Raw genomic sequence first — 13,277 nt, forward strand, 5'->3', positions numbered from 1 at the left:
TCCCTATTAATAAAGCCTAAGTCAAAAATCTTTGCTCTTTGGACTCTAAATGACTTTGAATAACAACTTTAAAAATTGTAATAATTACATTTATAATAACGTACATTGCGAATATTGGGGTTTTCTTTCAAAAATATGCTGTGATGGTGAGTTTGAACATAACGTTAGAGCATAAGAAATAGGAGGAGGAGCAGCAGGCCATTTGGGCCCTCGAGCCTGCTCTGCCATTAGATCATGGCTAATCTGATTTTTGGCCTTAACTCTATTTTCCTGCCTTCCCCTCCATACCCCTTGAATCGTACAGTCATAATTCATGAAAGTAGTATTGTATCTCACTCAGTTTCATTTTGTGAACAACAGATTCCAAAGTAGACTGCTGATATAAAATACAAAAAAAAACTTTACTACAAACTTACCATTACACACTTTTTGTGTCGCTTCTCCCTAATGTGCTTATTGGCAGAAAATATAGATTCAACCAGCACATCACAAAGTTTACAGGTGTACTTTGCAGCATGGCAGCTTCGGGCAGGCTGAAAAAAATTGTAGCTCAAATTAGAAATGACAGTTTTAGAAGTATGAAAGGATGTTACTCTGTTACATCAAAGTTAAATGTGCAAACCAATATAGTCAGCACTGCTCAGGTTAATGCGGATATTTCAGCAAAATCCTGTGATATTTAAATTCTGTTAATCTTTTGCTCCACAATGTGCTGCGGTAGTGACCCGATATTTTAACATCTTAAAAGGGTGACTAAATGTGATTTTGATGGAATTAAAAACATTTATGGAGTTAAAATTTAATTTGGTGTGCTTTAGATAAACACAATTTCTGAATTGTATTTCTTCAAATGAAAAAGACAAAATGCTTCCAAACTCCAACAAAGGCTATAACAAAAACAAAATTTAATCTATGAATTTTCAGTTATGATCAAGATGGTCTCCATGGGTCAGTAACAATGGCCAAAAAGTTTGGTGTTCAACAATTTGTGGGGTCTGGAAAGAACATTATCCATAGTTAGTGGCTGTATCAGTTGCCCATTTCAAAGACACATGTACATGGAGATCTGAAAAACTAGTTCCAGATAAAAGGCCTTAAATGAACCAGTGTGAATAGAGGGAGGGAGCTCTCCATGGTGTCTCCTAGCTAACTGTAGCATCACATATGGATGGTATCTGCCAAATTCCTAAAAGCTACCCAGGAAAATAGGAATTGCTGGACAAAAAAAAAACAATAATTGGGTTGATGACATTCATTCTGGAAGTAATGTGGCTGCAGTGCATAGTATCTACAGGTTGCAGCAAGTCACCAAGGGATAATTGAGAGCTAAAAACAAAAAACTGCTGATGCTGGAAATCCACAACAAAAACAGAATTTCCTAGAAAAACTCAGCAGGTCTGGCAGCATTGACGGAGAAGAAAAGAGTTGACGTTTCGAATCCTCATAACCCTTCAACAGAACTGAATTGAGAGCACTTGTCAAACGTGAAACCTCCACCACTTGGAAGGACAAAGGCAGGAGGTACATAGAAACATGCTGGGAATTTGCCTCTAAGTTAGCACCATCCTGAAATGCTTTTATATCACCATTTCTTTATTGTCAATTGGTCAAAATCATAAAACTCAACTTGTTCCATATATTTTCCACTCATTCACGGAAATGATATTTCTGCAGGTTGGTTTTGCATCTACCCCTTCAAGTTCTCTGGTTCTAGAGCTCTACACAAGGTGAAACTCCTTGTCATGGTTGGCAATACCTAGTCCCTTTAGATTTCTAAGGACAGGAGGAGACCATGATGGATCATCCAGTCGGCACTTCTGGCTGAAGGTGGCTCCAAATGCTTCAGCCTTGTCTTTTGCCCTGATGTGCTAGGCTCCCCCATCCTTGAGGATGGGGATATTTGTGGAGCTTCCTCCTCCAGTGAGTTGTTTAATTGTCCACCATCATTCGTGACTGCATGTGGCAGGACTGCAGAGCTTAGATCTGATCCGTTGGTTATGGGACCACTTAGCTCTGTCTATCAAATGCTGCTTCCTCTGTTTAGCACACAAGGAGTCCTGTGCTGTAGTTTCACCATGTTAAAACCTCATGTTTAGGTATGCCTAGTGCTGCTCCTGGCATGCCCTCTTGCACTGTTTATTGAACAAGGGTTGATCCCCAGGCTTGATGGTAATGGTAGAGTGGTGAAATGCTGAGCCATAAGGTTACAGATTGTGGCTGTGCACAATTGTGCTGTTGCTGGTAGCACAGAGTACCTCATGGATGCCCAGTTTTGAGTTGTAGGTCTGTTTAAAATCTATTCCATTTAGCACAGTGGTAGAGTCATACAACACGATGGAGGGTATTCTCAACTTGCAGATGGGACTTCATCTACTTCATCTCCACAAAGACTGCATGCGGTGATCACTCTAATCAATACTGTCATGGGCAGATGCATCTGTGACAGGTGGATTACTGAGGGAGAGGTCAGGTAAGCTTTTTCCCTCTTGTTGGTTTCCTCACCACCTGCCGAAGACTGAGGCTAGCAGCTACATCTTTTAGGACCCGGTCAGCGGTGGTGCTACCGAGCCACTTTCGGTGATGGACATTCAAGTCCCCCACCCAGAGTGCATTCCGTGTCCTTCCAATCCTCAGTGCTTCCTCCAAGTGGTGTTCAACTTGGAGCACTGGTGCATCAACTTAGGGGGCACAGTAGGTAGTAACCAGCAGGAAGCTTTCTTGTCCATGTTTGACCTGATGCCATGAGGCTTCATGAGGTCCATAGTCGATGTTGAGGACTCCCAAGGCAACTCCCTCCTGACTGTATACCACTGTACCGCCATCTCCGGTGGGTCTGTCCTGTTGTTGGGACAGGACATATCCAGAGATGGTGATGTCTGGGGCATTGTCCGTAAGGCATGGTTCTGTAAGTATGGCTATTGTTATGGACAGGAGAGGAGGTTTTAATTAAAACAGGCCTGATTTCTCCCCTCACCACCCATCTGTAAACAGAAAGGTGTTTTGATTTTTTTTATTTCCCCCTTTTATAAGTGGTGGCGTATTTTTCCCAACTCTTCAGTTTTGGAATGATCCAATCCTCTATTAATTATAGCAAACATGAGAAAAATCAGAGGGTAAGTTTATTTTACACAGTCTAAGTACAGGGAGGGGGTGTCACTACATAACCCCGGTACATTACACAATATGATAGAAAAGGGAAAGAAAGAGGCAAAGGGAAAAGAATACAGGCAAAGTGAAAATTGTTTCATGTGAGTCCAGAATCAAAAGTCCTATGGTGTATTCCTTCAGAGAGGTTAGCAGGCTGAAGCTGATGCAGGTAATCCACTTTTCCAGTAGTGATGAATTCCACGATGGGAGAAGTACGCAGAAATGAATTAGTCTTGTAGTAGCACTGGTACATGAATTCAGATGTTCCAGTAGAAACCGCATAGATGAACACCAGGCAATTTAACATGGGCAAAGCTCTGGTTCTGCTGCTGTTCTGTTGATGGAAGCTGGCTGACTACCTTTGTTCAGCTCCACAAGGTAATATTACAGGTTCAGCAGCTTGGGGTTGGGAGGGAATCATGTGACATAACTCCCACCTCTTCCCCTTGGTTTGGTCTGGATTCTTGAGCTGGTTAAAGTTTCATCCCTTAATAAATTTAACAGATTACAGGGTCCCTTTGTCCGTCACCATTGGCCAGGGCTCTGCCTTAGAAATGTAAAAGTCTTGCTGCATTTCCTTGGAATTTGATCGCTGCAGTCACAGGGGGCATTAACACCTCTTTAGAGATAACGAGGTCCCTGCTATTTTCTTAAGCTAGAAATTCTTTTTGTGTGAATTGTAGCTAGTCAGACTTCAGTCAGGGTAGTCTTTTGACCATTTAAAAATAATATATATATTTTCCTTTAAGTCTTCTAGGCATGACACGCCTCCACTGCTGGAGAAAAAATTGATTTTTTTTTTCCTTTTGTTTTATGAGGTCTCTGGGAAGAAAGAATTGGAAATATAGAAGTATACATGCGTTCTCTCATTCATACTGACACATCAGGCACACAGCTAGCAGTTTTGTGATTTAAAGCCAGGACAAGGCGTCCGCAGGGACGCTGTACAGTCCTGAGATTTGGGAACGTTTAGGTTTTCTTTTCTTATTCATTCATGGGATGTGGACGTCAATGCCTAGGTCAGTATTTATTGCCCACCTCTAACTGCCCTTGTTCAGAAGGCATTTAACAGTCAACCACGTTGCTGTGGGTCTGGAGTTACATGTAGGCCAGGCCAGGTAAGGTTGGCAGATTTCCTTCCCTAAAGGACATTAGCGCACCAGATGGGCTTTTGCAACAATCGGCAATGGTTTCATGGTCATCATTAGGCTTTTGGTTCCAGATTTTTATTGAGTTTAAATTTCACCATCTGCCGTGGCGGGATTTGAACCCGGGTCCCCAGAGCATTACCCTTGGTCTCTGGAATACCAGTCCAGCAACATTACCACTATGCCACCACTTCCCCGACTTGGAGATTTAGGCATTTGAAATTCATCTACATAGGGAAGCCTGTTCGGGGCTCAGGTTTGGATTTCTTTCTGTTGGGTGTCAGGCTTTCCAGCCTCCTGATTAAGTATCCTTACAAGGATCTGGGGGTTTTTCTTCAGGGTGCTTAGCACACAGGGGGTAAGTGATGGGCAAGCTGCTCTGGGTGATCTGCAGGGAATGCTGGGCATTTCACTAGGGTGCCAGGCCTGGGATCAAAGGACTGAGCTGCTCTTGTCCAGCTTAGTTCCTGCCTGTCCACTTTGGTAACTTGTGGGCTCAGCTGTTCGGTCGCAGGGACTGGGGTTAGGCTGAGGCTCAGGAGGGTGGGGTGTTTCAAAGGGACCTTGGCATCTTTAGGGGATTCCATTTCAGGGTCCAGCTCAGGCGCGAGCACAACTGGAGAGTTCCAGCTTCTGGTGATAGGTGCTTTTGGTTGGCATGTCAACAGGCAGGCCACTGACTCTTGGATTTGGGCCAGTCTTTCTGGGCCTGGATGATAGGAAGATGGCCTTCTGGCAGGGACCTCTCCCAAATCTATGCCGGATATGGCTGCAGTGCTGTAGCCTGGTGGGATTTATGGACCATTTTAAATCAAGTGGTTAACTTTTGTCCGGTCACCTTGTGATTCTGCACTATGGTGGGTGAACATGGGGGTCCAATGTGGTTGGGGTCCCTCTTCTGGTCAGTTGAGTGATAGGTTCATGTCTCTTGGGACACTACTGCCCTCTGGGGAATGGTCAGCTCTTGCTGTACCTCCTGGTGGCTTTTCAACTACTTGTGGCATCCTCCTCACACTTTCTGGGACAATTTGGGAACCTCTCTACTCCACATTTAAATTCAGCATAAGCTACTGGCAGGCCAATCAAGAACTTCCTAGTTGGGGCCTTTGGCTTGGAAGTGGGCACTCTCTTAACTTGTTCCATGTCCTTTGGAGCTCTTCTGCCCTCAAGTGAAGGTGCAGTTCCAGCTACACTCCCTTGTGATTTTTCAACTAGGGGAGGAGTCTCACTCTCTATCTGCTTATTGGGTTGGGAACTCCCTTCGTCCCTATTTACTGCCAGAACGAAGGATTCTGCTAGCCATACTTCAAGCAAATCCTTAACCCTTTCCTTTCCAGGCTTAATATCCTGACTTCTTTCAGGCTCTTTGGCTACATGGGGCATCTTTCTTACTATTTCTTTCCCTACCTACGCAGAGGGCAGTGGGTGTCTGGAATTCGCTACCCAAGTTGGTGGCAGAGGCAGAAACTCTAAACTCTTTTAAAGAGTACCTGGATCTGCATCTTAAGTGCTGTAAGCTGCAGGGCAATGGGCTGGGTGCAGGAAGGTGGGATTAGAAAGGGCACCTGGGTGTTCTCGGGCTGGCATGGACAAGAAGGGCCAAATGGCCTCCTTCTGTGCTGTAACTTTTCTATGGTTCCATGGTTTTAAGTTCTCTGGTCCCTATTTAATTCTGGGATACTTAATGAATTTATTACAGATTCTAGGGGCCTTTTCTGGGTCTCTTAATTTCACTGGTCTGGCTTCGGCCAAGCTACTTGTGAGCAGCTCTTGCTCGAGATCTACGGGTGCTATTCCACCCTTCTGGGCCTCTGGACCTTTTCCAGCTTTCTGCTCATCTGCAGATTTCTGCTGGTTGACTTTGGCCTCTTTTCTTTCACTGGCTAACACCTTGCTGCCAGCCAAATCGTTCCCAAGGAGGAAATTAACTCCTGCTCCTGGTAGGGTAGGGACAATTCTTACTGGAACTTTGCTTGAAACAAGACGCACTCTAGGTGGACCTTATAGGGGGCGGGCAGGCACAGGTCCTCCTCCCACTCCACTGATCAGTGCTCTGGTCTTCAGGGGGGACTTGGAGGGTAGCTTTGGGTTTCCTTTTAACATTAAGGATTGAGTGGCCCATGTCCTGGAGCAGTACCAAGGACCTGCTCACATTTTTGGGACAAGTAGGGGGACACTGCTCCTGAAAGGACAAAACTCCGGAAGCTCTCTGGGAGTTTGTCCGATTCAGGCACGCAAAGTGCCATGCCCTCCAATTGGTAAGTTTCTGTAGTGAGAGGGTCTGCCTGCTCTGCTGCACTACCCATTGGGCAGTCCTTCAGGGGACTACTAGGCCAAATCTCCAGCATTCGGGTCTGGAGATTTTGTAGCAATGAGAACACACAGCCCTCCTGGAATTCTTTCGGGCTGCAGGGGGCTTCTCGTACCCCCTTTTGCATTTTCTTTTCTGGATGGGGGCCTTCCCCATCTGGGTCACCCTGCTCATCTTTCCAATGTTCATGGAAATGGTTTGGAAAGGGTCTGTCTGAGTTTCCAGGCCTATGGGTGAAATCATAGCTGTCTGTTCTGAAAGCTGCATCCCTAGCTGTGAGGATTCTCTGCTCTTCTAGGTGTATTCGCATGTTGGAGGATAGGCAATTTTTGAATTCCTCCAACAGTACTAGATCACGTAATCTCTCATAGGTGCATGAGATTCTTAGGGACCTTGCCTATCGGTCAAATGTGATTTGCTTCAGCTGTTTGAACTCGATGAAGGTTTCTGTGGGCTTCTTACGGACATTCTGGAATTGTTGGAGATATGCCTTCGGGACTAATGCGTAGGTACTTAAAAATGGCTGACTTGGTCTGCTCATAATTCATCGGGAGTAGTCCTCTTGGGCTCTCCCTGCCAACTGCCCTTGAATTAAAAATGTCTAGATCTCTGAGAGCCATTTTATCTGTTCTGTTATTTTCTTAAAGGTGCTAAAAAATGGCTCCACATCACTCTCTTCATATTTGGGAAGGAATATTTGAGGGTCTGTGGAAGGGTCATGAGGACTCGAAACGTCAACTCTTTTCTTCTCCGCCGATGCTGCCAGACCTGCTGAGTTTTTCCAGGTAATTCGGAGATTGAGGGGCGACTTGATAGAAGTTTACAAAATTATGAGTGGCATGGACAGACTAGATAGTCAGAAGCTTTTTCCCAGAGTGGAAGAGTCAATTACTAGGGGACATAGATTTATGGTGAGAGGAGAAAACTATAAAGGTGATGTGCGGGGCAAGTTTTTTTTTAAGCAGAGGGTAGTGAGTGTCTGGAATTCACTGCCAGAGGAAGGTGGTGGAAGCAGGTACGATAGTGGTGTTTAAGAGGCAGTTTGACAAATACATGAATAGGATGGGAATAGAGGGATACAGAGCCCAGCTGTGCAAAATGTTTTAGTTGACAGGCAATATGATCAGCACAGGCTTGGAGGGCCGAAAGGCCTGTTTCTGTGCTGTACTTTTCTTTGTTCTTTCTTTGTTCTATTAATTAGTCTTGTGGTAGGCACTGGTAAAGAAGTTCAGACGCTCCCGTAGAGATGAGGGCCAAGCAATTTAAGCTTGGACAGAGCTCTGGTTCTGCTGCTGTTCTGTTGATGGAGGATGGCAAACTGCCTTTGTTAAACCCCACAAGGCAACGTTGCAGGTTCTTGCAGCTGCGGGGTTGGGGCATAACTCCCACTTCTTTCCCTTGGTTTTGGACAAAGGACGTATATTCCTGGTCTGGATTCTTGAGATGGTTAATACTTCATCCATTAATAAGTTTAACAGAGGTTACAGGGTCCTTTTGTCCTCACAGGCATATTATCTCTGCTGGCCAGGGTTCGGCCTTAGAAATGTAAAGAGTCTTTGTGCATTTCCTTGCAATTTGATTTCTGCAGTCACAGCGGGCATTAGCACCTCTTTACAGGTAACAACATCCCTGCTGTTTTCTGATGGCTAGAAATTCAGTTGGTGAGAGAGAGCTCACAAGATAGAGAGCTAGATAGATATTTATTTTCCTTAATGTCTTCTGGGCATGGCACAATGTCAGGCTGTTGCTTGACTAGTCTGTGGGACAGCTCTCTCAACTTTGGCACAAGCCTCCAGATAAATGAGAGTCCCCATAATACACATGAAAACCTCATGTGGTTTACTTGCCGAGCACTCCTGCATTAGCTGCAACTTATTGCCAGTTAAGACTCCCAGATTGCTTTCATTTTCCTTACGAGGCTGGGTATGGCTTTTATTCTTGCCTGAACACTGCCCATGACTGAAAACTTTCTCACTGTAGATATTAGGGGCAAAATTCACTAGCTCCTGAAAATGGGGATGACTGCAGTGTAGGATTAACCCACACCTATTCCTTATAATGCAGCAGCACTCAAACTTTGTGATGCCTGCTAATTTATAGTAGCTGTCAAGTAGTTGCACACTTCAGCAGCAGGCCATTTGTGTGAGGCTAACACCACTTAAAGCTGGCATGCATTACTTAAAGCCAGCCTGCACCTCCTAAAAGAGGGGGACACTGGCTGCAGCAGGAGTTGGGAGTGGCTAGGGGAGAGTGCCTGCCCTGCACGAACAGTGAATATGGTGCTGCAGGTGAGAGAGCATGCTCCAAGGTTCTCTGATGCAGCTCTAGAGGCCTTGGTCCAGGAGGTGGACAAGAAGAGAATTGTTCACTATCACAGGATGTCAGGAAGTTCTCCAGCCAGACACCTATACTGCAAGCAGTATAGTCCCCGAAAGCCTGGCTGCAGTGTTGAAGAAGTTTAACAACCTCACACATGTGGTCAAGATCAGTGAATGCATCATGAAATGCCAGATCCTTACAACTGAACCACTAGCCTAACACATTGCTCATTCACCACACCCATATCACTCATCCACCAGCAATCTCTATCAACTATGATTCACACTTAATGTTGATGGCCTCACTTCACCCTCACTTACTTAACAAGCTGCTACAAGCCTCACATCCACATCTCACAGCTTGTCCACACTGCCAGCTAATCAACCTTGACAGTCACAGCACCTAAACCCATTGTATCACACTCACTGACACAATTCCGACTCTCTTGGAGAACAAGGGGGCTCACAACCATAAGCAGCAGGACCAAATGTCAAAGGACTGGCACGACTGCATGCCTTCATCCTGATGGAGGCAACAGTGCTCACCATCACTGGGGTGACCAAGACTGAGCTTGTGGCCAGTGGCGGAGATGAAATCATACACAATAACAATATGCTCCTATGTAATCCATTTCTCATTAGGTTTCAACCTGGCCAACAGTGGGTGCTGAAGCATGAAGTGTTAGAGGAAGAAGAAACTGAAAAAATAAAACACCATCACTTGCTCTCTCTCTCAGCCACCTGCTCAGATAATGACACTGTGTACTCTTTAGAGGGAAGCTTAGGGGTGGGATCTAAGGATATGTTGAAACACCGGGTATGAGTGGACTGCAGCTACAGCAGGGAGAAAGGGTAACACAGATACCAGTTTGCTGGAGAGTGAGGTTACACGAGTTCTGCTGCAGAGGGCTCAGATAAGGACTTCAAAAGGGGTATTGAACAGAGAAGGACTGATGGGAATGCACACAGAAATGCTCAGTGAATTGACAGGCTTGTCAGAAAGCCTGCAGCCACTTTCAAGGAATGCTGAAGAGTACGGCACCAACCTTACACGTGGCTTTGTGCAGAGCTTGGAATTCATTCTTTCCTTTCTGATTGCTAATGTTACAGCTTCCATTACAGCATAAGCAGAAGCCATACAATGTCTGCGTGTTGCACTGGAAGCTCAGGCTGAAGTCATGTAAGCTCAGCTTGCTACCATAAAGACTCAGACTGTAGTCATCGCGGTTGTGGATACCAGTCACTAGGATTGTTGATCCACTGTCCCGGGGAATGGCTCCCTGGAGCACAAATCTGCTGTCCTCAGGATGACAGCATTTGTTCTCTTACCCCTGCCACTCTGCCAGTGCCCTTGCCAGACTGCTGCCATCCAAAGTTGGGCCTTTTGGGCCAGGTTGTCCTGCAAGGCCATTTGCAGTCTCCCCCAATAAAAGTCTTCCATCAAATATGTTGCAGCACTGGATAGGAACATTAGACCAGGCAATGGCACATGCAGAACAGGCACAAGGGTGATTAGTTAGTTTATGTATGGGATATTGGATAGCTGGTTTGATAAAGTTGGTTTGGAATGTTGGCTTTACGGTGGCTTTTATTTCAGCATTGTGGGCAAGGGGATGCCTTGATGGTCCTTAATAGATGGCCATTAAGGCATGGAACTATTTCCTTTGTGCTGTTCATATATGTAACAGATAAAAATATGTACATGTCTAACATAGAAACAGAGGAAAGGCCATAGATTTCCAAACTCCTTGAAACAATATAAAACCCTTTGAGCAAATAATAAAGGCACATATCACGCCACTGTTAAAAATCTAAATTCCTTGCATATACAGAATCTAAATGTTTTAACCATGCTAAAAAAATAAAATTTATTCTATCTGTAACAAAACTGATCTACATAAATAGCTACTTTACTTTATTGAGTCTGAAGATAAATTCTCGACGTAGTCTTGTTTCAGCTTGATATAATCCAAGCCATTGATCTGTTGTTAATATGGGTTCATCAATAATGGGTGCACTGAAGTCTTGCATTTGTTCATTTCTTTTCAGTTTCTTGGACTTCTTTTGGCCTTCAAAAAAAAATTAGTCTCAAATGACAACCACCGCATGCAGGTAATACCGTACTTACAAAACTGATTTGTTCATTAGACAATTTGAAAAACTAAACAAAATCTTCCATTGGGTCACAATCATAATGGCATAGAAGGCCATTAGGCCCATCAAGTCCATGCTGGCTCTCTGTTGAGCAATCCAGTCAGCCCCATTCCCCCACTCTATCCTTGTAACTTTATTTCTCTCAAATGCCTATCTAATTTCCTTTCGAATTCATTGATTCATCACCCTCAAAGGCAGCAAGTCCCAGGTCTTTATCCCTCAGTGTATTAAGAAGTTCTTCCTCACATCTCCATGTATCTCTTGCCCAAAAACCTTAAACCTCTGTCCCCTAGTCTTTGTTCCATCAGTGAATTGAAACAGCTTTTCTTCATCTACTTTATCTAAATCCTGTACTATATCAATAAACTTCCTTCAATCCCCTGTGCTCCAAGGAGAACAATTCCAGCTTCCACAACTTAATCACGTGGCTAAAATCCCTCATCCCTGGAACCATTACAGTAAATCTCCCCTGAGCCTCTCAAATAATGCAGTTACATTTGCAGTTAAGCAATAGAGTCAGGGGTTGTTCTCTTAGGTTGGAAGTTAACTCATGTAGCTCCTAGTTTCCAAAAAGGGAGCTAAATCAGAGCTAAGAAACTAGAGGCCTAACAGCCAACATCCACTATGCCTAACAAATTTGATGCTTTTTTGAGGATGCCATTAAGGTAGTGGATGAAGAAAACTCAATGATCATTGGCTACCTTGTCTTTCCAAATACCTTTGACAACGTACCTCACACTAGGTTACATCACAAGATAGAATCCTGTGGTATCAGAAGAAATTTGAAATATTGGATTAGGAATTGGCTTTGATCCAACAGCCAAAAGGTTGTAGTTAACAAAGCAATTCAGCTTGGAAACATGTCATTAGTATTGTCCTTCAGCGATCGGTCCTAAGCCCATTTTTCACACTATTTATTAATGACCTGGACGGCAGTGTTGAGAGAATGAAGTAAATTTTCATATGACACTAAAATTTGTGCAAGAATCAAGACAGTGGATGTCTGTCATCAAATTCAAAAAAAAAAATAATCTCCCCAAGCAAGGAGTGGGCCACACATGGACAAATGGTGATTAATTTAGGTAAATGTGATGTCTGGCACGTTGGTAAGGTCAACCCAGACATCACATTTGCAGAGAACAATACTGAAAGGTTGAGGGAGAAAATCATCAATGTACTATTGCGTGCAGATCACTAAACGTTCATAAACAATTAAAGAAACTTTAGCTAAAGCTAACAAGACATTGGGTTGTATTAATAGAAACATTCCAATTAAATGAGAGTACAGTATTTTGACACTGCAGAAGTTGCTGCTTAGACCACATATAGGACAGTGTGGCCAAATTTTGATCTTCCCAAATGGTGGGTGATATATGGCCCTAGAGGAGGTCCAGAGAACAACAAAATTGATTCCTAGCTTAAAGAATCTCAGCTACTCAAGGATCTTGGTCCATTTACTTTAGAAAAGCATACACTCACAGGTGATCTGTTAGAGGCCTATAGAATAATTAAAGGGCTGGGTAGTGTCCCTACTGATAGATTATTTCCATTTAACAGATTTTGAAGAGAGTTTAAACAATGAATAAAACTGGATGATAGATGTCTCTTCTTTTCCCAGAGGACAGCGAGCCACTGAAGGATGTGGCTGGCTGATTCGGTGGGTGTTGGCTCTCTGTCTGCCTTCAGAAGGGAATGGGATCAGTTGCTGACTGGGCAGGGATTGCATCATATAGAAGATAAGTGTCTTTATAGGTTGACCCTTCCTTGGTCCATGTAATCTTCTGGACTGGTTTAATCACTTGAGGGGTATGGAGAGGAATTTTGTAGAGTATGTTTTTCCTTATTGGTCCTGGTGCCGGTCTGGTGCATGGCAGTAAGACTATTCCCCTAGAGATCTTTTACTACTCCAAAATCTAACCGCTCAAATTGCTTCTGCAAGGCCCCCAACTTAATGTGACGTTGATGCCTTCTTCGGTCACACCTTTGGTTGTTCCCTTACCAGATGTTTTACCACCCGCTACATTGTATCCCTTACGATGGCAACAGTTAAATAATGTAGCAGTCAGTTCAAGATAACAAATAAAGCTGCTTATTGCCTTAATTGTGAAATTGCATCCCATTAACTTGCACCTGTTCTTTTATACACAAACATATAAAACTGTCAGACAGGAAAACACCAGCTGGTCCACAGCGCCTGCC

At 44.0% G+C, this 13,277-nt stretch overlaps 1 protein-coding gene across 8 annotated transcripts in view; it reads right to left on the reverse strand.

Annotated features, from left to right (window-relative positions):
- LOC121276881 (terminal uridylyltransferase 7-like) overlaps positions 1–13,277 on the reverse strand; it is a 96,924-nt gene that overhangs the window by 61,046 nt on the left and 22,601 nt on the right. For all 8 annotated transcript variants that reach the window (XM_041185491.1, XM_041185490.1, XM_041185486.1 and 5 more), the window contains exons 3-4: positions 10,839–10,993; positions 417–533 (exon numbers count right to left, since the gene is read on the reverse strand). In XM_041185491.1, the coding sequence (XP_041041425.1) occupies positions 417–533; positions 10,839–10,993 (272 nt within the window). The remainder of the gene's footprint in view (positions 1–416; positions 534–10,838; positions 10,994–13,277) is intronic.

The sequence above is a fragment of the Carcharodon carcharias genome, chromosome 4, assembly GCF_017639515.1.
Source record: "Carcharodon carcharias isolate sCarCar2 chromosome 4, sCarCar2.pri, whole genome shotgun sequence".
Taxonomy (NCBI): Eukaryota; Metazoa; Chordata; class Chondrichthyes; order Lamniformes; family Lamnidae; genus Carcharodon; species Carcharodon carcharias.